This window comes from Stenella coeruleoalba (assembly GCF_951394435.1).
Source record: "Stenella coeruleoalba genome assembly, chromosome: 1".
Classification (NCBI taxonomy): Eukaryota; Metazoa; Chordata; class Mammalia; order Artiodactyla; family Delphinidae; genus Stenella; species Stenella coeruleoalba.
The window spans coordinates 57733199-57757138 of NC_137169.1; the positions used below are offsets into that span (position 1 = coordinate 57733199).

The window sequence follows — 23940 nt, forward strand, 5'->3', positions numbered from 1 at the left end:
AAGACACATTAAAGAAGAAACAGGGAAAGTGTGTTAAGGAAAGTACTAGTATTAAATCTTTTCAAAAATTTATCTCTTTTTATCTATTTGTAAAAGCAATGTAAGTCTGTTGTAATATGCAACCTAGACATAAGTGTTGTTTACATTTTAATGGATTTAATACTAGTTTTTTCCTATGCACATATTTTTAAATGGTTGATGCTGTGGTATATGTACTGTTTTATATCCTGATTTTCTTACTTAATCTACTTTGTTGAATTTAAAAACCTATTAATGGGTGCATTCCAGTTTATGGATGTAGTATAATTTAATCATTTCTCTATTTAAACAATATCTAGGTTATTGCATTTTTTCCGTTATCAATAAACTTCTTTGAATAGCTTTGTATATGAACTCTCCTTACGTCTTTAGGTCTTTTTGGATCAAGAGTTAAGCACATTTTAAGATGTTTGATGCAAGTTGCCAAACTGCTTTTCAGTAAATCTTTAATATCAATTTCTTTTTAAAAAGTTATCCATGAAAAGACAGTAATTCATTTAAGTTGTTCATGAAGTATTCATGTATCCTCTACCATGCACCAGACACTTGCTAGGTACTTGCAGAACCTCAGTGAGCAAAGGAGACAAAGATCCCTTAATTCTAGAGAAGACAGTCAATACAAAAGTATAATAAAAAGTATATAACATTATAAATATAGAAATCAAGCAGTAAGAATCAAACCTCACAACTGAAGGTTGAATTGTTTCATAACCAACTTGTTTAATAATGGGGTTTTTTTGGCTAAACTTTCCCAGTCATTAAGGTTTATTTATTTATGAAGAAACACAGCCCAGGCAATACTTCACCCTCCATGCAGGAATTTCCTGGTTTTGTTCTTTAAAATTCTCATATGTGTATCACTAAACTGATTCATCCTGAAACAATGTGTTTCCAAAATTATGCCCAGATGGCACAGCAGGACAAATCATGAAGTAGGTACGGCTTTTCCTGCAGGCCCCTAGCATTCTTCTGTACCACTTTCCCTCTGGACAGCACCTTTCCTTGGTCTTTAAAAACCTGGTCTCCAAAAGAAACCAAAGGAACTTAATTATAATAAGGGTTAAATGACGTATTATCTTTTCCTTCCTTAGAGTATTTAGACTTCAACGGAAAACAAAGCCTTACACAGTAGTCCCCCCTTAACAGTTGGGCGATATATTCCAACCCCCCAGTGGATGCCTGAAACCACGGATAGTATTGAACGTTATATACGTTATTTTTTTTTCCAGTACATACACACTTATGATGAAGTTTAATTTCTAAATTAGGCACAGCAAGAGATTAACAACAATAGCTAGTAAAAAAATAGAACAACTATAACAATATACTATAGTAAAAGTTATGTGAACGTAGTCTCTTTCAAAATATCTTGTGGAAATTTAATGCCTTTTGCATCTTAACTAAGCACTTATCACACTCTATAGCTGTAACTTTTGCAGTTTCAGGTATGACAGCAAAACTAGCACAAATTTCTTTTTCCCTCTTCACAATTTCAAGGATAGAAGATTCATTCTTACCGTACAAGTTAGCAACCTCAGCATAGGATTATTTTTCCTTCCTTAATAAGTTGAGAACTTGCATCTTTTCACTTAAAGGAAGCACTTTACGGCTTCTCTTTGGCATATCCAAGTTGCCAGCATCACTGCACTTGTACTTTGGGCCATTATTACGTAAAATATGGGTCACTTGAACACAAGCACCATGATAACCAAGACGGTGTTCTGATAACCAAGATAGCTACTAAGTGACTAACAGGCCAGATCCGTGGATGATTCCCATCTGGGGTGGGACAGAGCTAGACAACGTGAGATTTCATCACACTACTCAGAATGGTATGCAATTTAAAACTTAAGAATTGTTTATTTCTGGAATTTTCCATTTAATATTTTGGGGCCCAGCTGACCAAGGTAACAACCCAAGGAAAGCAAAACGTTGGATAAGGGGGGACTCCTGTACTAAAAAAGAAAAAAAAAAATCAACCTTAGTTGATTACTTCCTCTTGGGCTTTAACAATCACATAGGAGAAACTTCTCTAGATTAGAGACTCACATTTTTCTACACTGGTATAATAACAAGAGGCTAATTCGGTGACTGAATCCAGGTGACTTCAGAATAATAAATAATATAGCTAACATTTACTGGATGCTTATCGTGTGTTGGGCACTGCGATAAGGATTTTACTCATCACTGCAGCCCTATAAAACTGTTACTCCAACTGTGCAGATGAAGAGATGAGGCTCAGGGAGGTTAAGCAGTTGGCTGAACATTATAGAGCTGGTAAATGGTAGGGCCAGGGCATAGCTCAGGCTGTAGGATTCCAGCACTCATCCTGTAGCTCTACTGGTCTCCTTCCTAAGAGACCTAGGAGGGTCCCATGTCAACCTTTCCTGGGCCACCTAACCATATTCTCCTCTACACATTAGCTAATATGCCAACATAACTTCATTTAATGTAATGCTTGCTATGAAATGCAAATAAATGAGAGAAGAGGGAACTGTAAGACGCTATCAACTATTTCTACTTTGGCAATGAATACAAGATGTGGAAGCACGTTTGGGTTAAAGTGATGAGAATGAAACAATGGAAACCTTGGGATAGGATAGTGCAGTCTGAGATGAGGACAAAGTATACACGGGAAAGGGGACCTTGCCCAAGACAAGGCACCACAGGGAAATGCATAGTGTGTTTTTCCAGCTGGCCCTGGCTCAGGAAAATGTCCTGAAAGCAATGCTTCTCAGAGCAGGGTCTGTGGACCACCTACATTAGAAATGCTTGGTACTAGTTTAAAATACAGACGCCTCAGCCTCTAGTCAAGTGATACTTCTGCAGCGAAGTGTAAAAACCAGTGTTCTGGAAGCTGGACACCCCCTTTAAGAGGGAGAAGTGTCATGAAGGGTGTGGGTAGGAAATGTGGACAGAAAGGAGGAGAACAGAGTGCCCAAGCCATTGCCTTGGTAAGAGTGGTTCTGGGGGCCAGAAAAGGGTGGGCACATGAGAGTCTCAGGCCACTCTCTCTAGTACTGTCCTGTTCCCTCTCTATTCCTTTTCCTCCTGCCCACCGCTTTCTCAGTCACTGGGCACCCCAAGTCTCTTGGCAGCCCAGGATCCCAAGAAGCACGGGATGCAGGACCTAGGCTCCAGTAAACCATCACATCCCACGTTACCCCCTCTGCCTACACCCTCCCCTGCCTCTGGGTGTGAGGTTTCAGCAGAGGCTCTGAAAACCTCCAGGGGCTGCTGAAATGGCAGCTTCTAGACCACCAACCTGGATAGTCACTGTAAAAATTTCTGGGGTCTTTAAGCAGTACAGAAAGAGCCCCAAAGGGGAAAAGATGGTTTGTCAGCATAAAAAACCAACACTGAAAATGTGAACATGAATTCCCTACTACCAATGTGAGGAGAGGTCTTCCAGGCAGGAATGTTTTTTTTTTTTTTCAATTCTTCATTGTAATACAGATCCCTTTGTAATGAAGAAAAGGTAGAGGCTTCTCTAATCCCTTTAAAGACAAGTCAGAAGCCTGAGGGAAGGGCAGTCACATTTCATAATGACTAATTAACTTGCTTGAATTGCAACTTGCAGTAGAAAAGTTTCCCAGAGAAATCATATTCTTTTTTTTTTTTTTTGACAATTCTCCAGAGGAAGGCAAGTATAAGCAAGATATTAAACCACATCGTACTTTGTTCTCACAAAATACTGTTTGTTGTTGCATTACCAGTGACTCAAAGATTCTCATTAATTTTCCAGGACTTTTAGTGGCTTTTTAGCCACTAAAACAAATGTTATATCAATGGAACCAAATATAGGTGGTATTAAATATAATGCAAATTAGAAGTGGCACACAGAAAGTACCCTTGCAAAAATTCTGTTATTTGTAACTAGAGATTTCTGATTCATTCATATTGAGATGGATTATAAATTTGTAGATTTGTGGTTACTAAACTGGGTTAAACATATACACAATATTCCTTGAAATACTAATCATTTTAGACCCTTCATCTGGATTTATTTAATCTTTGGGTCCTGTCCCTAATAAACCACCAGGGTTTTGTAGAATAAAAAGCAATTCATAAGAGTTTCACAATTTCTCTGAGGTTTGCAATCCGGTAATAGAGAATAAAGATTATGCTTTTTCATGAGGAAGTAATAATCTCCTGTATTAGTTTCCTATTGCTTCTGTAAAATGTTACCATAAATTCAGTAACTTAAAACAATACAAAGGTATTATCTAGTAGTTATGGAGGTGAGAAATCCAAAATAAATATCACTGGGCCAAAACCAAGGAATCGGCAGGACTGTGTTCCTTCCAGAAGCTCTATGAGAGAGTTTCAGTGCGTTTTCCAGACTCTAGAGGCTGCCTGCATTTCTTGGCTTGTAGCCTCATCTTTCATCTTCAAAGCCAGAAGTATAGCATCTTCCAATCTCTTTCTCTGACTTTGACCCCCCTGCCTCCTTCTTATAAAGACCCTTGAAATTTCGTCCCTGTAATTTAGGATAATCTCTCCATCTCAAATCCCTTTTGCCATATAAGGTAATCTATACACAAATTCCAGGGATTAGAGCATGGTCATCTTTGTGGGGTCATTATTGTCCTACCATGTCTCCTCACCTAACCACCCACTACCAACAATTGCAATTTTTACCAACTACACAAGTTTTCACTGCGATAGGTGCAAGCAAAAGAAATAAAATCTGGTTCTCTTAAGCAGAAAGAGAATTATGGGAAAGATAGCTGGAAAGTAGTAGAAAGGCTGGCAAAATGATCACGGGCAGGATCCAAGGGCTGCAGGAACTAGAACCACAGCCAAAATCGCAGCCTAGGAAGAATCTGGTGAGAACTCTGCAGCTGGCACTGTGGTCACTGCCACTGCCTGCCCTGTGCCCTGGACACTCCACTGGTGCTGCTGCTACCAGACCCTGGATATAGCTGCTGCACCCATATTGGATTCTAAGCGATTTCCTGGAGCTGTGTGTCCTGTGCGAGGTGGGGAGGAGGGCATCTGATGAGCTAGGCTCAGGTCATCTGCTTGCAGCTACTTGCTGGCTGTGGGGAGAGGGGGGCCTCTGCTCCATTGAGGCTACCACAGTGGGAAGCCCTACTGGCCTCCTACCTACCCTAGGATGCCCACAGAGTAAGTCCTGGTGCTGGGCAACTGAAAAATGGCAAATGTCCACTAGACTGTTCAGACTCAGGAACAGGAACACGCTGGCTTGACAGCAAGGTTGCACCTCTGAAGAATCCTAAACCACTGCGTAAAACTTGGAAGCTGCCTATTCTTGCACATAGAATTTTGCTACACTTTGACATCAGACCCTCACCTCTGTGTGGTCCATGTCACTCAAGAAAATGTCTAGGTGGCTGCTGCTTTTTACCTTTTCCTTCTCTTATTCTTTCTCTTTAACAATATGATTGCCATATACATATTTCTTACCTTCTTTACTCTCTATGTACCAAGTACTTACAGCCTAGGAATATAAGCATGAAGACGGTCCCTTGAATATGCCTAGGCACGACCTCCTATCATTAATATACAAGGATAACTCATGAAATGATTCATAGTTTGACTTGTTTTTCGAGGTGTGATAAAGAGTTTGTTCTGATGTATTGTTTTCTCTGCCCTGGGCTTCTGGTGCCTATTTGATAGGTCCGGCCACTGTCTTTTGCTTTGCCATCTGACATGGACTGGGGTCAAATCTTCACGCTTGGCCCAATAATGTTGAATTCCAACCACAGAGCTAAATTGGCCTAGGGAGATAGCATGTAAATGCTGTGAATAGCTGAGATTATTAGAAGAAGGAGAATAGAAAGAAATCAAAAGGAGATGTTTATGTTTTAAGAAAAACAAGATGGAAAAAAAACCCTTCACTAACTTGAAAAACACACCTTTAATGTGGCTCCTCTTTCTTAAATATCTAGAAACTTCTGAAAGAGAAAGATCTAGAAAGGTCCCTGTGTCGGCTCTGGTCAAACCTCTAAGAAGCAGGCCTTGATTAGTGTGGCTCTGACACCAAGACTGGCAAGGACAAAAATAAACAAAGAAGCATTATAAATGTCCATACCCTTTGGCCCAGTAATTCCACTTACAGAAATCTAGCCTTAGGAAACAAGCAGAGCTATGGAAAGGAGTCTTATGTGCAATGATATTTATTTAAAAGCTAATCATAAAAGTAAGAATTTGGTAACAATCTAAAAGTCCAATCATAGCAATAGCTAATGCTTATTAAGCTTTTAATTTGTATAAGGCATGGTACTAAGTGCTTTGTATGAACTATGTCATCAAACCTCATGAATGAAGCGTTGTTATTACCCAATTTTACAAATGAAGATACTGAGTCACAAAGCAGTTAAGCAACTTGCCCAGGGCCAAGCAACTCCAAGTGGTAGAGCCGGGATTTGAACTGAGATTCATCTGAATCCAAAGCTGGTTATTTGAAATCACCAAGCTATACACTTTTTTAATGGAGGATGATTGAATAAACACAGTACAAACATCATGAAATATTAAATTGCCATTAGTATGATGATTTTGAACAATTTTTAAAAAAATTTTAAAATGTTCATGATATAATATTAAATTTAAAAATCCCAGACACAACATTTAGTAAAGAGCATGATCTCAACTAGGGTACAGATATACACAAAAGACTGTTAACAAATGTAAAAAAATGATTGTTTCTAGTTTGTGAACAAATGTAAAATTATATTTTCTTTTTCATACTCTTCTATACTTTTCAAGCATCCTACAGTTAGCAAGTATTGCTTGTATAAAAGGGAAATAGTTGGTGTTCAGAAGAAGATAACTCTAGGCTGGAAGAGTCTGAGAATCAGTGCTCAATGGGTTAGCCCAACCATCGTCCACTGTGGTGGGTTCCGAGCCCTACAAGGCCAGGCAGCTCTAACACACTGGCCAGCCCCCAGGGAGCAATGGCTAAGTCTCAGCATGGGAGCACTGCTTGCAAGGCTGACTCAGCTGCCCCATCTGGAGCCATCCTGCTACAAAAGTGAGATTATTAATTAATGGAGCCAGTGACCAGCACAAATTACATGCCAGAACCAGGGAGGAATTTTCACTCTTGGACCTCTACCTAGGTGACTTTGGACAAGTCATTTATCCTTTTTATGCCTTTGTTTCCTCATCCATAAAATGAGGACAGTAGTACTATCTACCTGATTGGGTTGTTGTAAGAATTAAATGAGAGAAAGCATGTAAAGTCTAGTACAGTATCTGGAACATAATTAGTACTCGATAAATCATCACTTTAAAAGAATAACAAAACACACTTTGCCCCATGATAGACGTAGAGGGAAAGGCTGAGGAGGCTGATTTAACATTATCCCTAAGAAACAGATGGAATACATTATTGCTAAAACTAATTCCTTTTGAGTGGATTTGATTAAATTAAGCTGGTATTGGGTAGGCCAAAGAATGTAGTTATGCTTCTAGTTTTGTCCAAGAACAAGAAACTGCATCTTTTTTTAAAACCATTCTAAACTCCCTATAAACATACTGCCTTCTGTTAAGACTAACTCTAGTGTCCAATGTCAGTGTGTATAAGTTATATAAAAATTCTTACCAAATTAGAGATGATTTGGGGTTTCTGAGTATACTCAAATATATGCTGTGAGAGTAATAAAGCATAATTTAATATTCCGCTGCAGGGACAGAACTGTCTCTTTACAGACATAACACTGCAGATATTAAATAAATAACAAAAATACCATGAGATTTTTTTCTAGCATTTTAGGCAATACACTGATGATTAGAGTTGATATAAACAATGTTTTTCAGTCATGGCAGGTGGATTAAGGGGATGTATTAGAGGGTTTTTCCCTCTCTCTTTTATTTTTCTTATTAAAATTATTTTTTCCTATCATAGTTACTGCTTTTATAATGAAAAATATTAAGTATGATTTAAGAAGAAATGACCTAGCCACTTGGTGGCAGTATGTCATGAAGATAATAGTCTATATGGCTTCATTTCAGTCCTTCGCTTAAAAATTTTGTCATTGACATATATACACTACCAAGTATAAAACAGGTAACTAATGAGAACCTACTGTATAGCACAGGGAACTCTACTCCATGATCTATGGTGACCCAAATGGCGAGGAAATCTAAAAAGAGTGGATATAGGTACAGCGTATATACGTATAACTGATTCACTTTGCTGCATAGCAGAAACTAACACAACATTGTAAAGCAACTATACTCCAATAAACATTAATAAAAAAAATTTGTCATTGGCTTGATTTCTTCTCTGACAGTTTTGTTTATAAATTGTCTTACTTCAGATATCTGATTCTTTGTGAAATTACCCTCTTACAATTAAGCATCTCTTTTAACTGACTTTAATTTAATCTAATTTAAATTAATACACCTGGTTGATTTGAAACTATGATAACAAAAAGACTCTAAAGGAAGATTATGTTTATTCTCTATTACGGCTAATAAAGCCCTAGTCAGATATGAAAATTATTTTTATGTGATGCAAATTAATAACTGACGTTTCATGCCAAATAACCACCTGTAGTTTATACAACAGAATTATATTAACCTGTATTAAAAGCCAACAGCACCATATATATTTTAAATAAAAATGCTATCTTTAAAATAATGAAAGTGAAAACAAAAATAATCCAGCAACATATGCTGTAAACCCATGATTTTGCAAAATTGAAAGTTGTGTTACATTTTAATGTAATATTTTTCTTAAAATTGTAAACTAATGTAGATGCAGACTCCTGCTCGGGCTCCCTGAGAATGAACATAAGCCTGTAAAATACTAATTTAGATGAATAAACCTGGCTGTTGACCACTGGGGATGGAACCACACACTTAGGGAAAAAAGAGACGTAGTGAAGCACTGAGGAGCCAGAAAGAGCTTCTGATTTGTCACAATCCACAGTGAAACATTTCCCTCTTGCTGTGGAGAAGTGAGAATAAAAACACAGGAAAGAACTTTTGGCTTTTCTGATGTTTTCATCTTCTAAAATTCCCTACCCATTGTTCTTAGAAAACTACTCTTCAATCGAGCCTGTGTTTGCACCCAGATCAGCCTTTTTAAAACATTTCCAAAGACCCATAGGAATCTTTTTATCGGAACTCTGTGATATTTTTCTCAAAGAGAGTTGCCCTGGCCACATAGCTTGTTATACAAGCCTATGATATCTCCGTAGCAGTTAAGGACACCTCAAGTTGTGATTTCTCCCTGGCCCCCAAAGTGATTCTTTTAATAGAAGAATTTGAACACTGAAATCAGAATGTCTGAATAAATAGGGCTTGAGGCCCTCTTGGAGATCCAGAGCTTAGAACCATTTTCAGGAATATCTTCTGTCAGCTGGGAGAATTGTGTCCTTGAAGTCACCTCTGGCAGCTTTTAATTATCAGGAGGGAGGAGGTGGGTAAGGAAACTCCAGGACTCTTTTTTTCTCTTTTATAAATTTATTTATTTTATTTTATTATTATCATTATTATATTTTTGGCTGCATTGGGTCTCCATTGAGGTGAGGTGTGCGGGCTTCTCATTCGGTGGCTTCTCTTGTTGCAGAGCATGGGCTCTAGGCGCGCGGCCTTCAGTAGCTGTGGCACGAGGGCTCAGTAGTCGTGGCTCCCAGGCTCTAGAGCACAGGCTTCAGTAGTTGTGGCACACGGGCTTAGTTGCTCCGCGGCATGTGGGATCTTCCCCGACCAGGGCTCAAACCCGTGTCCCCTGCATTGACAGGCGGATTCTTAACCACTGAGCCACCAGGGAAGCCCATCCAGGACTCTTCTGAGTTCAGGCTGAAAACAAGTTAGCTACCAAGGCAGCTGACCCCACCCTGGTCAGAAGATTTCATTAGCAGTGTTCTGACAGGCTTTACGGGTAGACAGGGCTGGCCAGGATCCTTGCCCGTGGGGAAGGAGCAGAGGGAAGTCATTAATGGCATTCCACCCTTATGTTATAACCTCAAAGTGTCTGCTAATCAAAACTGGGCTTCTTATATGAAGCCAAGAGGCTGTTCACAAACAGCATCTGTAAGACTGTGCAAAGGCAAAAGTGACACATCTTGGAGGCTCTTAAGGAAACCTAAACTTTACTGCATCATCTATTGGAAGGAATCAAGTAGAGACCAGTTGTGTGTTTTTTTCTGGCTCGGTGAATGAAATAAAGCTCCTTGGAATTTGTTGCCTAGAAGCCTCATGAAATTAGTGGACACACCTTCAAGTCTTACAAACCCTAGGTAGTTTTTATTGTCCTTTGAATGTTTCCTCCTTTAGGATTTACCCAATTTAATAAAAAGAAGAAGACACACACACACACACACACACACACACACAGGTTTTTGCTTTTACTCCATCTTTCCAGCCTATTAAAGTTACTGGTTTGCTTTAATCATCTCCAAACAAGTGAAGAAACTCTCTTAGGAAATTGGGTAACCTGAGTGCAAAAATAAAAAGCTGACACTATTTTCTTTTTGTTTAAGTTCCCCAGGTCACACTGAAATCATTTCAACATGATACTCAGAATTCTGGGCTTCTAATTGCTTCCATCTTTGAAGGACACCTTACTTCTGGTAAGAAAATACTGCTTAGGTTTGTTGAGTAGTCTTTACTAATCATCCATCTGAATGCTCCATGCTGAAAAATCATGTGTCAGGCATACGTTTCTTGACAGTAAGATATGCCACATGCTTTCCATAGGAAAATAATCACACAAAAATCTGCTTAAAATTGAATGTAAGGAGTGGTTTAGGTAGATTTTGCTAGCTTTGCTCTGGGTTAGATACACGTTCAGTTCAATTGCTGCTGGGGCTCAAGACCTCAAAAATTCTTCCCAAAAAATACCATTATGTGAGCGTCTACCATGTGCTAGGAATTTCATATACACCATCTTTTTCAATCTTCAAAATCGTCATCAATCTTCAAAGCAACCTGTTGAGGTAAGTGCTATGTATCTATTTTACAGATGGGAAAACTGGAGCTCAGAGAGGTTGAGGAACTTGTTTGGACTAAAATTCAAATACAGTTTTCAAATCCTGAAGTCTGTGCTCCTTCTCTTATGTAAACCAGCTCCCATTTTATTTGTTAGTATGACTTTGTATTTTCCATTGATAAGCATATCTAAATGTTTCAGGCATAAAAAAGATACTAGATTAGGTTGTAGAGCATTTATCTCCTTGCATAGAAATCTGGCAAGAATAGTATAAAAACTTTGGCAGGTGATATTGACATTCTTTGGACTTCTGTTTATTTATTCAAAAAATATTCTATGTTGCCAGGCACATATTTTATGTGCCAGGCACTATTCTGAGTACTGGGGAATCAGCAGTGAAAAAGATGAACAAAGGCTCTGTCTTCATGGAGCTTCCATTCCAGATAGACAGGGTGGGGTGGGGGAAACCACAAACAAAAAAAAGAAAAGGAAGGTGGCAGCAAGTGTTATAAAGGAAATGAAGCAATGTAAGGGTACTCTGAATTTGTGTTATGTGAATCAATTACGGGCCAAGTGCTTAGGTTCAGCACAGATCCCTAATTACAAATGCCTGCACAGACCTGCACCTTGATATTTCTGTGGGAATTGTGGAGGCTAGGAACCATGGCTGCTCTGTGAGATAGGTATTATTTTACAGAGGAGGAAACTTGAGCTTCAGCAAGTTCATTATTATGCTCTGATGTTACGGAGCTGATAAGCAGCAGCATCTAGTTCGAACCCAGGTATCTCAGGTTATTCTCTTGGTGACTCTGCTCTACTCCTCAAACCCCTTTACCTGGCCCCATGTTAACTTGGGAATTCCTCATTCTCCTCCAGGACTAATGCACAAGGATATGTGGAAGCCAGTACCTCCTGTTAGTTGCTTGAAATCCTTAGCAATAGTATTGTAGTCCTAGGAAAACACTAATTCCATACCCCACTGGGACTTTGGAGCGAAATAAGCCACACTGGCCCTGGCCCACCAGTGGCTTTAGAAGAGGGGCTGGACAGCATGGAGACCCCCAAGTGCATGTTAGGTGCAGCTGGGGAATAACTAGGCCAGGGCCAATTCAGTGTCTGACACATGGTAAGTATCCGATAAACGTCTGCCAAAGCTGGGGAGGAAGGAGGATGGAAGGGGCCAATACCCAGCATGGCTCAGAACCAACTCCAGCATGACAAGGCATGTCCAAATTAAAGTTTACATTTGAAAATAGAAAATAGGGTTTTTCATGTACTAGGGAGAAAATAGGATGAGCCTGGTAGGTAACACATGCCGAATATAATAATTATTTAAAGATTACAGGTGATTAATTCCACTTCAAAATTCAAAAAAAGCACTGTTTTTAAAATAAAATGCCAGTGTAAGATATATGGCAATTTGGATTTCTCTCATAACAAATATTGTTCTAAGTAGAGTGAAGGTTCTTTTTTAGCAGGAAAAAATTCATGAACAATAAATTTCGAAGAATGGTGACAAGTTGTACATAACTTCCGTCTTGTACAAAAGGTTAAAAAAAAAACACAACTCAGTTGTGATTGTGGCCAGCTTTAGACTCTGTCGCAAGCAATTGGGAATTCTCACTCGTGCCAAACAAACCAAGTGATGTTTATCACTAAACTTTTTTTATATAAAATATGCAAGCACAAGCTCAGAAAAATGTCTAATGCTGACCACATTTGCCAGAGACTCAATTCACTGACATCAGATATATGCAGCCCAATTCCCTCAAACAAAAGGTATTGTGCAGTTTGGAAGGGCAGTCACTTTACAGCCCAAGGTAAAGGTTAATTTTATTTCCCGTTCCTATTTCCTTTGAGATCAATGACCTTCACTTGGAGCAGAGTAGAAGAACAATGATTCTGGCGTCACACAGATGGAAATTATACCTAAAATTATTTTTCTTTCCTCTCAGACAATAGGCAACAAGACATTGGGCTTCTATTAGGAATGGTCTTCTTTGCCGTTATTTTATCAATTCTTTCTTTGATTGGGATATTGAACAGATCGCTCAGAACTGGGTAAGTTTTTGTAGAATTTGTTTTCTCATTTAGACATATATTGGTACCATCAAAATGTAGTCAATTCTATGATTTACTAGAAAAATTCATCAACATTTTTCTTGAGAGAAAGACAAAAGAAACTGTTCAATGGGTACCCACCCATGCCAAACTATTTACAAATGTCATTCATTTAATCCTTGCAAGATCCTGCCAGAAAAGCTCAGTGGCCTATTTTACAGATGACTTACACGAGGCTTAGAGAGGTTAAGTGCTCAGCCCAAGGTCACCAAACACTAAGCCAGGAACAGCTCACGTCTCAGCCCATGTTCTGTCTTTCCTTAGGCAGCCTTCTCATTGTGCCCTCAAGTCTGTCTACAGTGCCTGAATTCTTCACAGTAGTTTAAGTCGTAACCTACCTCAAGTTCTACCCAAGCAAATCCCCTGAATCAATGTGAAGAGAAGTGTGGCAATGTGTGAATTCATCACTTTGATACCAATCGTGTTAGTGTTTTAGCATCCAGCCCCAATGCCCATTCCCCTTGGCCTCCTTCAGTCATTTTTTTCCAATATAGTATTAGTATAATAAAGATCAATGCCTAATTATTTTAAAATGAGACTTTGAGGGAAGCAAGGCCTTTGACACCCTAAATTTTACCAGATGCACTGAGTAGTTCTAATTGGTTAATAAAGTTGTTTGATGTGGCAGTCCCCCAGTTCGTCTAGTGACGCACAAATTTAACACATGTGAATGTTCTTTGCCTAATTGGCACTGAGTTTCTATTTCTTGCCATCACTTGCTTCATGAGATAATCCTTCTTTCTTTGAAATTTATAATCAAAATGCAGTAGAGAGATTCAGAATGAGCTATTGTGAATAAGGTACACTAGTGATATATTTTTTAAATTTACATAGGTTTTTTCCTCAAAACCTAAGCTTTTAAATTACACATTAATAAATATATCCCTGGTACCCTTGTGAGGTGAGAAAACTAATATGGAACTTTATTTCAGGTTGTTTTAAAATATACTTGATTATAAAACCCTTTGAAATATCTTAATGTTCCAACTTGTAGTGCATAATCATATTAATATTTGTGTTATTATCCAAAGATGTCCTAGAGAGTGTAAAATTTTAAATAACATTAAGTTTGTTACGAACTAAAAATTAACTTCCTACTGGTAACAATAAATAAGAAAATAAAACAATTCTTTGCTAATTTAATTATTTAAATAAGCATTCTTTTTAAAAAGATAAAACTAGAGATAATTCCAATATTACTGTTTTACATATGAGCAGATACTGTTTTTACTATAACTTTACATTATTTATAAAAGCCTTATTTCAGAAACAGAACTGGAAAATGGAGAGCAAAACAATTTTAAATATAATGAAAACAAGAGTGGTATCTATCTATCTATCTATCTATATATACACACACACATATATATTTTTCTCACTGTATCAGTATGCTGTATAAAAACTTTTCTTCAATAGCATGAACTTACTAATTTGGTCTAATTTTAGGTATACATAGGGAGTGTGAATTATTTAAAAAACTGAACCATAAAACATTGTATAAATATGTGTAAAGAAATTATTTTTTACCCTACAGTTCAAGGTCAAATTGGGCAAGCAAAGTCCATGCAGCTAATTTGGTTGATACTTAGCAAAAGTTCTTAGAGAAGCTGCATAAACAGATATAAGAGTCTGATCTGTTGTGCTGCATTGTTAACACATAATAATGTGCCAGAGATCAGTGTAGTCTCTTCGAAGCTCCCGGGACAACCTTTTTGCTCAAATCAATTTTTACGTAAATGCAGAAAGTGCTTTCAACACAGTTGCAGTGCCAAGGGGTAGCTTAGGAGGAAAAGTGAGGTGTTCACAGCTTCTCACTCTTCCTTCCACCACCTGATCCCAGAGATCCGTAATAAGCACACAGCCTAACTAAAAACTGGTGTCCTCACCATGCCACACAACTGCAAGCCAACTTCCCAGGACTCCTGCTCCAACTACATAAGGAAAGTCTGGAGCCACCACTATCATCTCAACCCTATTTAGAATCATTACAATTAGAGGAGCTCAAATATTATCGTTTTATTATATGACATTCTCTTCTTTAACATTTCTCTGTGGTTATGGTCCCCTTGGAAAGTTTTACAAAATATCCCTTAGGTTTTACAAACTTTTCCACACTGACATCTCCGCTTATAATGGTTTGCCATATTTAACATGTGTATAGTTTCACTTCCTGGGTGGTTCTCCCATTTATCTTGAATCTAGTGTGAGTGTTTTGTAATGTCCCGGCTTATTAGAGACAGGCAGAGCAATAGAGAGAAGAGGAAAATCTGAAAAGATATTGAATCAACTTTCCACATAACTTTTTAAAGTAAGAGATGGAAATCTTAGTTTCTGCATCGGAAAGTTTGGTTTTAATTATGCATTCCATTCTAGTTGATTTCCTAATCTCCTAGATGATTGCCTGCACCAATCCTCAAGTAAGATGCTTATTCTTAGTCATTTTTTGTTTTTTAGAATTAAAAGAAGAATCTTATTGCTAATACCGAAGTGGCTTTATGAAGATATTCCTAATATAGAAAATAGCAATGTTGTGAAAATGCTACAGGTAACCAAACACCATCAAATACAAACTAAATGGCAGCTGAAACCAAGAGTGCAGTCCAATAATTACAGTAGAATTTCCATTCAAATAAAGAAATATGTGTGCATATTTGCACAACAGTATGGCTTATGTAGAGATAAAATTATACATATTTCAAATCATACTTAAGAGAGATGAGAGAATGGACTAAGGGAAGAAAAGAGAGATGAAAGAGAGAAGCAATGCCATTCAAAAGAGAAGAGTGAATGGAAGATTGTAAGCCAGGTGCCAGAGCCACTTACTTGGTGGCCAAGCAATTGGAAGGTGTCTTCAGGGACAAAAGGAAGAGGGAAGAAAATCTCAATAGATCGAGCCTCAGAGACACAAAGGGGCTTCTGTTTTACATGAGACTGGAGAAGCAGGTGGAGCCCAGGGAGGACACCACTTTGCTCCTGAGACCCAGTGGAATTCGAGAAGATGAATGTGAGGGGACTATGGCAGATGGCGTCACCAGGGGTGGGCCAGGTATCCAGTTTAGCAAAGAATAGAAGGGTGCCCCAGGAAGACCCTGAGCTGTAGGGGACTTTGCCAGTTATGGAGGAGCTGCTGCTGATTATGGAAGAGGGGAAGTAATCTGCTATGTGTGCTCCTACACTTTCTGGCTCTCCAGCCTGGCTGTCAAGGGGTTCAAAACTCAGTTGATGGGACAGACACATCATTCAAGCATTGCAATGCAGTGACGTAGTACAGTAACAGAGATGAGACAAAACATGATGAGAGTATAGAGGAAACATATTAAAAGACAGGAAGGAGTTGCTCAGGAGAAATGGAAGACATTCAAAATAGACAGGCTACATGAGCAAAGACACAGAGGTGAGAAGAGCATGTTGGGTGTTGCTTTGTGGAAACACTTGATGTGAGGAGTGACTGGAATAATGTGGGAATGCAGAGTGGGATCAGATCACAGGAGACCTTATTATGGAACTCAGACTTCATTCTGCCAATCAATAGTTTTCAAACTTGAAAAAAAGTTATTTTTAGCCTAGGAACCCTTTGTTCAAATGATGTGAGGAAGACAAGTATTTGTAAAACAAGAAAAAGTGGCTCTTTTTGGAGATCTAGTGAGCCCGTTAACCAACTCCTTCCCTAGCCCCAGGTGAGTCCCTAAGGCAACAGTTCTCAGCCTTGGTTGCATGCTAGAATCCTGATTCCCAGGCCACAACCCAGTGTCTTTGGGGGAGGGAGGGGAGGGGGAGACCCAGGCCTCAGCATTTTCCAAAGCTTCCCAAGTGATTCCACTACACAGCCATGCTGAGCACACTGTTAAGGGGTTGAAAACTATTGCTAAAGCCAGTGAGGAGTCAGTGAGGGTGTGTCCATTGGAATAGGAATGGTCCTAGGAAAGAGGCAGAATGGGAAGGTAGAGAAATAAGCATCGTGAGTTGTGGGCCAAGTGTCGAGAAGCAAGGGTCCTTGGTGCTGACTTTGTAGAGGGTCTGTAACATAAGAAGTGGAATGCATCTGTGGAATGTGACAAGGAGCAGGTCACTGGTGGTCCCGGTCCAGGGGTTCAGTTAGAAGTGAATGGAAGGGGACTGAGAGTGGAGACGTCTTTTGAGGAGTGTAGTCTAGAAGGGAAGTAAGAAAGGGGCTATGCTGACACATGATCAAATACTCTCAATACTGATGCGACGAATGTATTAACAGTAGCTCCAGAGCAGTATGGACTCAGAAGCGTGTTTGTACTAAATTGAATGGGCTTGAGAGGACTAGTATGGGGGGGCGGGGGAGGGAGAGAACTGATCAAGTACGACTATGAAGGGATGTGGAGGAAAGTCTCACCTGGAGCAAGTGGAGGGATCCTTGTCTCTGGATCCTTGAAGGAGAGAAAGGGTGTGGACGTGGTTGATTTTGAAGGAGGTAATGTTGCCTACACAGTGGACGGGTGGTCTGGAATAACTGAACCCACATATAGAATAAAGTACACAGTTAACAGCTGACTGAAGGACAAGTACATAGTCACCAAACTACAACTAATAAATACTGTGGTCTTGATATACATTCCACTTAGTCGTTCTGTCTTGCTCCCCCACTAGTTATCCTAGGGAACTGGGGACACTCTGTGATTCAGAGCATTGTCCCTGCCCTCGTTGTGATCAGATCCTCCTCTTCCTTTACTGTCCTCACACTGGAATAGTCCCTGTTGCTCTTCTATGTCCTTCACTATGGTCTGACTCCCATCCACTTCTCCACTCAGCTGCCAGCCTGAAGAGGGGAAAACACCGCCTTCCTCTCAGTTTACTATAGCAACTCTAGTTCCTTTGACTTCATCTGACCCACGACTACATGTCTGCCCTTCCCAACCCAAACCTGGCAAGTGCCTTGGGGAGGCAGAGCCGATGAAAATTTGAACGACCCTTCATGCTGCTTTATTCAAGGTCTTTGTCTTTGTCAAACTTCCTTCCCATTCTGGGCTCCTGGAATTAGAAATGAACCTTAGGGTTTCCTTCAGATGAGGTTTTGCTTTCTGCCCAAAGACTAAGGAGTAGTGTTCTAGTCAGTTCAGGCTGCTCCAACCATAGACTGGGTGGCTTAAATGACAAACATCTATTTCCTACAGTCCTGGAAGCTGGGAGGTCCAAGATCAAGACACCAGCAGATCTGGTTCCTGGTGACAGCTCTCTTGCAGATGGCTGCTTTCTGGTTGTGTCCTCACATAGCAGACAGAGAGATCAGCTCTCTCGTGTCTTTTCTTATGAGAACGCTAATCCTATTCATGAAGGCTCCACCCCCATGACCTAACTACCTCCCAAAGGCCCCACCTCCTAATACCATCACATTGGGGGTTAGGGCTTCAACACATGAATTCTGGAGGGACTCAAACATGCAGTCCATAGCAAGTGGCTATAATTTTGTAATTGTGTTGGGTGGGAGTTATTTGCCCTGGGAAGCCAGCCATCAGCTGGAAGGCTTCGAGTCCTTTTCTTACCAGAAGAGTCATCAGGCTTTTATACAAAGAAAAACTTTCTTCACCCACCCTCCTGACTGATCATCACAGACATGTCTGACTTGTGAGCAGCTAGCTGCACGCCTTTAGAACCACAGCGCAAAGCATTTACTACAACTTTATTCTCAAATGGAAGCAAAATAGGATTCTCCATGCACTATCCCCCACCGCCAACTTTCTTTTATTTAAGCAACAAAGTATTTTCTTGTAGAAAGGAACTATAATATTAAGAAATAGTCCAAAATTTTAAAAGGCCCTGAAATAATTTGCACTTAAATTATTAAAGAGAAAGAGGCTTCTTTCTCTTTAAAATTTTTAAATAAAGGCATGTGCTTACAGCATGGACTATTTTTATTACTCCCTTCCTTCAGTCTCCTCCTGGGAGAATTTAACAAACATTTGGAATGGAGCAGGGTTAACAAAAGACAAAAGGAGGAAATCATATGGGAAGCGAAACAATATGAAGAAAAATTAGGGGGAAAGGAAAGTTGAGGGAAAGCAAAACTCCAGTCCTTACTCAATTATCCAGTTGGCTCCTTTAAACTTCTTTTGTAAAAAAAAAACAATGTCTTTTCTTTCTAGGAAAAAAGTGAATTTATGAATAGTAATTCCAGAGAACAGGTCCTATATGTTGATCCAGTGATTACAGAGATAGAAATCTTTCTCCCAGAAGAAAAACCCATGGACTACAAAAGGGAAAAGAACACAGGATCCGTGGAGACAAACGACAGCCTGCAGAAGTCACTACTCACCAACACTACAATTGTATATATTCCTGATCTCAACACTGGGTATAAACCCCAGATTTCAAATTTTCTCACTGGGGGAAACCATCTCAGCAATAATGATGAAACAGCTTCCTCAACTCTGGAGCCACCAGCTGATTGCTTAAACCTGGGAAAGAATGCCAGGTTTAAAAAATATCCTAATTTTTCTTTCTCTGTCTCAAGTATGAATTCGCTAAGCAACACACTATTTCTTGAAGAATTAAGCCTCATTTTAAATCAAGGAGAATGCAGTCCTCCAGACATGCAAAACCCTGTAGAAGGGGAAACCACCATGCTTTTGGAAAATGCATCACCAAATGAAACTATTCCAGAACAGACCCTGCTGCCTGATGAATTCGTGACCTGTTTGGGGAGCATGAATGAGGCGTTACCATCTATAAATTCTTATTTTCCACAAAATATTTTGGAAAGCCACTTCAATAGGATTTCACTCTTAGAAAAGTAGAGCTGTGTAGTCCAAAGCTGCCTTGCAATTTGAAGATGGCTCTCTCCCTCAACACAAATTTAATTCTGCCCTATTTTTTTTTAATTGGAGAATTAAGATCTAAAGATAGAACATAATTCATGGCCACAAAAGCAGCAACAATATTAGGGATGCCTCCTATATTTTAGAAGATGTATCAACTATATCTTTTTGAATTTTCCTCACTACAAGGCACAAAACAGATCTCTCTTTTGTATGAAGGATAAATAATACAAAATATGTGGTAGTGAAATAAATGCTGAAAATCGTTCTTTGAAATTGAGATATTAGTATTCGCTTACAAGAGGAAAAGCAAGTTTAATTTTCATTTTATTACTTAGTGTTCTCTCGAGTAGATAAAAATACAGCCCACAGACAACAAAATAGGTAAGGGATGGAAACAGAGGAACAATTAATTGCATGTTTACTGTGTTGGGTTTTTGCCCTATGACTTTCTATTCAGATGTTAAGAATTTGATCTTCCTTATTTTGATTTTGGACTGAGAGAGTTGTAAAACAGTGATGTGTGGAAATCACAAGATAGCTGTCTTCATTCCAGTTCAGAGTGATGGCATTGTTCTCCTGTGGTGTAGTTGGTGTATTAATTACACTGTAGTAGATTTATTGAGGTAGAAGATCAACAAGGTGTAATTATTTCTTTTGTATTAGATATCTGTCACAAAATTATTGTTAAACCAGGTATTTTTCCAAATCTAGGATGGCAATACTTGCCACACCTGTCACTGCCCCATATCCTGTGTCTCCTGTAAACATCACCAACTCATCACCACGTGCCTTTCTGCTGAGCCCTAAGGTGGCCTCAGAATCCTCGCAACACAGTGCTCCTCATGGCCACAGTCAATAAGGGCTGGGACTGGAGATGAACTCTATCTGCCAACCAGGTCAATATTGGAAGTAGGTGATCTTAAAAATATAAAATGCATATTTTAATTGAGAAACGGTACCCAGCAGACATCTCTATTATGATTAATTTTTACATCAGGGGGACTTTTTTCTAAAGATCAGAACAATTTGAAAATTGAATAGATTACCCATTGAATTTCTCTTCTTCTAACAGTTGTCAGCAATAATTTATATTCAGATTAGTTTTATTTTAGCAAACAAAGCAGTTAATCAAAAAAGGACCAGTTGTTAGCACATGAGCAAGCTATTTTGTTTTGTTTTGGCTTTAAAAAAAAGAAAAACCACAAAAGCAGTTTTGTTGTCATTAAATGTCCCCATGGGGCTTCCCTGGTGGCGTAGTGGTTGAGAGTCCGCCTGCCAATGCAGGGGACGCGGGAAGATCCCACATGCCACAGAGCCGCTGGGCCCGTGAGCCATGGCCGCTGAGCCTGCGCGTCCGGAGCCTGTGCTCCGCAACGGGAGAGGCCACAACAGTGAGAGGCCCGCGTACTGCAAAAAAAAAAAAATGTCCCCATGAGGAGGATGACCACACATCCCGGTTTGTCCTGGTTTTTGTCTGTTGTCCCAGTGTTAAGTATGGCCAGTGTGCCTTTTCCCTCTCAGAAGCATCTCTTTGGATGATAAATCATTTGGTCACTCATCTATGAAGACTGTTTAATGTCCAACATATAAATAATTTATCACAATTCATCTCTTTTTTTGCCTTGGTGGTCCTCTTTATTTTATATCATTTACTAAAGCCATTGTGCTCCAAAATGAACATACTATTGGTGTAAAAAATATATCTCCTGCTGTGAAATTCTATTCTGTTTACCCTAAAATATGTATATATTTGTTGTACTTCACATATTCTGAAAGGTGTATATTTTAAATCACTAATGAAATGCTAACATTAAATATCTTGACTTGTAAATGATCATATGCCTTTGTGTTATTCCTTACCCAATGGGAGAATACAATGAAGCAAAGAGGCGGGTAGTATTTGAGATAGAAATAACAGAAGACCAAGATGAATCTTTGATGTTTACCAATCTGCTGAAGACATCTGTTAACAAGTGAAAAATATTTTCATAGTGTGTTTCAGTATAACTGTAATCTGCCACACATCAAAAAAGCTTTTGTCAGGCTTATAGGATTGCAGCATTATTTGATCTTCTGTGTGTGCTTTCAATGCAGTCAGTGCTTCCTTTATAACATCTTCTCGTCCCCCTGGAGCAGAAAGGGGGCTGCTTTCTCTTCCTATAGTGTCCTTCTCACACCCACATCACGTTAAGAATGGAGGAGACACTTCTAGTTCCATCCATGCCATTGGCCCTTGTTGGTCCCAATGGACTAAAATTTGAGGCTATACCTATAAACAAAGCAGTATGCTTGCCATTGCCCCAACTCAGAGAAAATTTCAACTGCTTCATCACAATGCAACCTTGGTAAAGGGCAAAGGGTTTTCTTTCTATGATTCTTTTTTTTTAATAAAGTTATTTATTTTATTTATTTATTTTTGGCTGCCTTGGGTCTTCGCTGCTGTGCGTGGGCTTTCTCTAGTTGCTGTGAGCCCGGGCTACTCTTTGTTGTGGTGCGCCTCATCATCGTGGCTGCTCTTTTTGCAGAGCATGGGCTCTAGGCACATGGGCTTCAGTAGTTGTGGCACGCGGGCTCAGTAGTTGTGGCTTGTGGGCTCTAGAGCACAGACTCAGTAGTTGTGGTGCACGGACTTAGTTGCTCCACAGCACGTGGGATCTTCCTGGACCAGGGCTCAAACCCATGTTCCCTGCATTGGCAGGAGGATTCTTAACCACTACGCCACCAGAGAAGCCCATCTTTCTATGATTCTTATTCAACAAGTATTCACTGAAGTGTTGAATGCCCCTACTATGTGTAAAGGCACTTTGAACCAATATAGATGTTAACAAAACCAGCCAAATCCCTGCAGTCTTAGAGCTTATATTCTAAAAGCAAGAAGCAGATAGCACATGGAACCAAATCACTGCCCTTCAGGGAGCTTTTGGTGGGGAAGAGGGTGAGGATAGGAGATCGAGAGAGGCAGAAAAAAATAAAGAAGAAAAATGCCAGCTAATGAGTGCCATGTAGAGAGGTAAAATGGGATAATGTGATAGAGAAGGACTTGGTGGCCACTTTGTGCTGGGCAGTCAGGGAAGGTCTTTCCCAGGAGGGGACATTGCAATCTGAATCACAGGTAGGAGCTGCATGTGAGAATCAGCTTGCCACTGATAAGTCCCTTTTATAGAAGAATTCTCCAGAGCTAATGTCTCTACTTCTTTCCCTCCTGGACAAGTTGCCCCTAACCCCAGACCTCTGCCACCCCTTCCTCAGTCAGAATTTTCTGTAGCTTTAGGGGACAACTTTGTATCTTTTCACCTTTCCATCTAGCCTTTGGGCTTATTATTAACTTTCTTTCTCTGAGTCTCACAATCTAAGTTGCTGTTTCCTAAATGAATGTGTCATACTTATTGGAGTGGGTTACGGAGAAAGAGGAAGAAAGAGAGAGAAAAAGCCCCTCGAGATACCATCGAGAGGAAAGAAGGGGAGAGAAATACAAAGAAGGAAAGGTAGATTAATATGCAGTGATGCTGGAGCAAAATGGAACACCTTGGTCTGGACAATACTGAAGCTGATTAAGGGACATCCAATTTCCTCCTGTTTTTGAATCTTCTTTGCTCCCTACCTCTCTTTTCTTACACAGAAGCAATATGGGGAGGAAAAACTGAATTACAATTTGGGGGTATCTTCTTGGTTTGTGTGTGTGTTTTATCCTTTTTTAAATTAGGAATTTGTTTCTGCCAGAGTTAGAAATAATATTGATGCCATCAGAGGGCTTTAGAGTTTTCGCATGCAGTTTTTGGGTAACATGGGTTGTTGTTTGGCCTTCCTGGTTCAGTCAGAAGGTGTTCCCAGCTTCTTTTCTTTCCTTCTATTTTCAGTCCCTTTGACATAGAGGCAGAACATGACTATGGCATAGGGCAGAGGTTTTCAAAAATAAATGTTAGCAGCTGATCCCCTTTCTCCAAATGAAATCTGTTGCAGAAGCCCCAAATATAAAACAAGTGGAAGCAAATATTCTGTTGAAACAGAGGGTGACGTTCATGCTTGTCCCCGCTACCCCTCCTCTGTAGCTGCTGCTGGAGCAGCCTATCCGTCCATGCATAG

The 23940-nt window shown here is 39.6% G+C and overlaps 1 protein-coding gene across 1 annotated transcript in view; it reads left to right on the plus strand.

The window, feature by feature from the left end:
• Positions 1-19906, plus strand: part of IL23R (interleukin 23 receptor) — a gene marked incomplete at its 5' end in the record, with an annotated part of 52977 nt that extends 33071 nt beyond the window's left edge. Inside the window, 4 exons of the mRNA XM_079927744.1 lie at positions 10503-10592; positions 12907-13012; positions 15527-15617; positions 19183-19906. Coding sequence (XP_079783870.1) covers positions 10503-10592; positions 12907-13012; positions 15527-15617; positions 19183-19833 — 938 coding nt within the window. The 3' untranslated portion in view covers positions 19834-19906. The remainder of the gene's footprint in view (positions 1-10502; positions 10593-12906; positions 13013-15526; positions 15618-19182) is intronic.
• Between the last annotated feature and the right edge of the window lie 4034 nt (positions 19907-23940).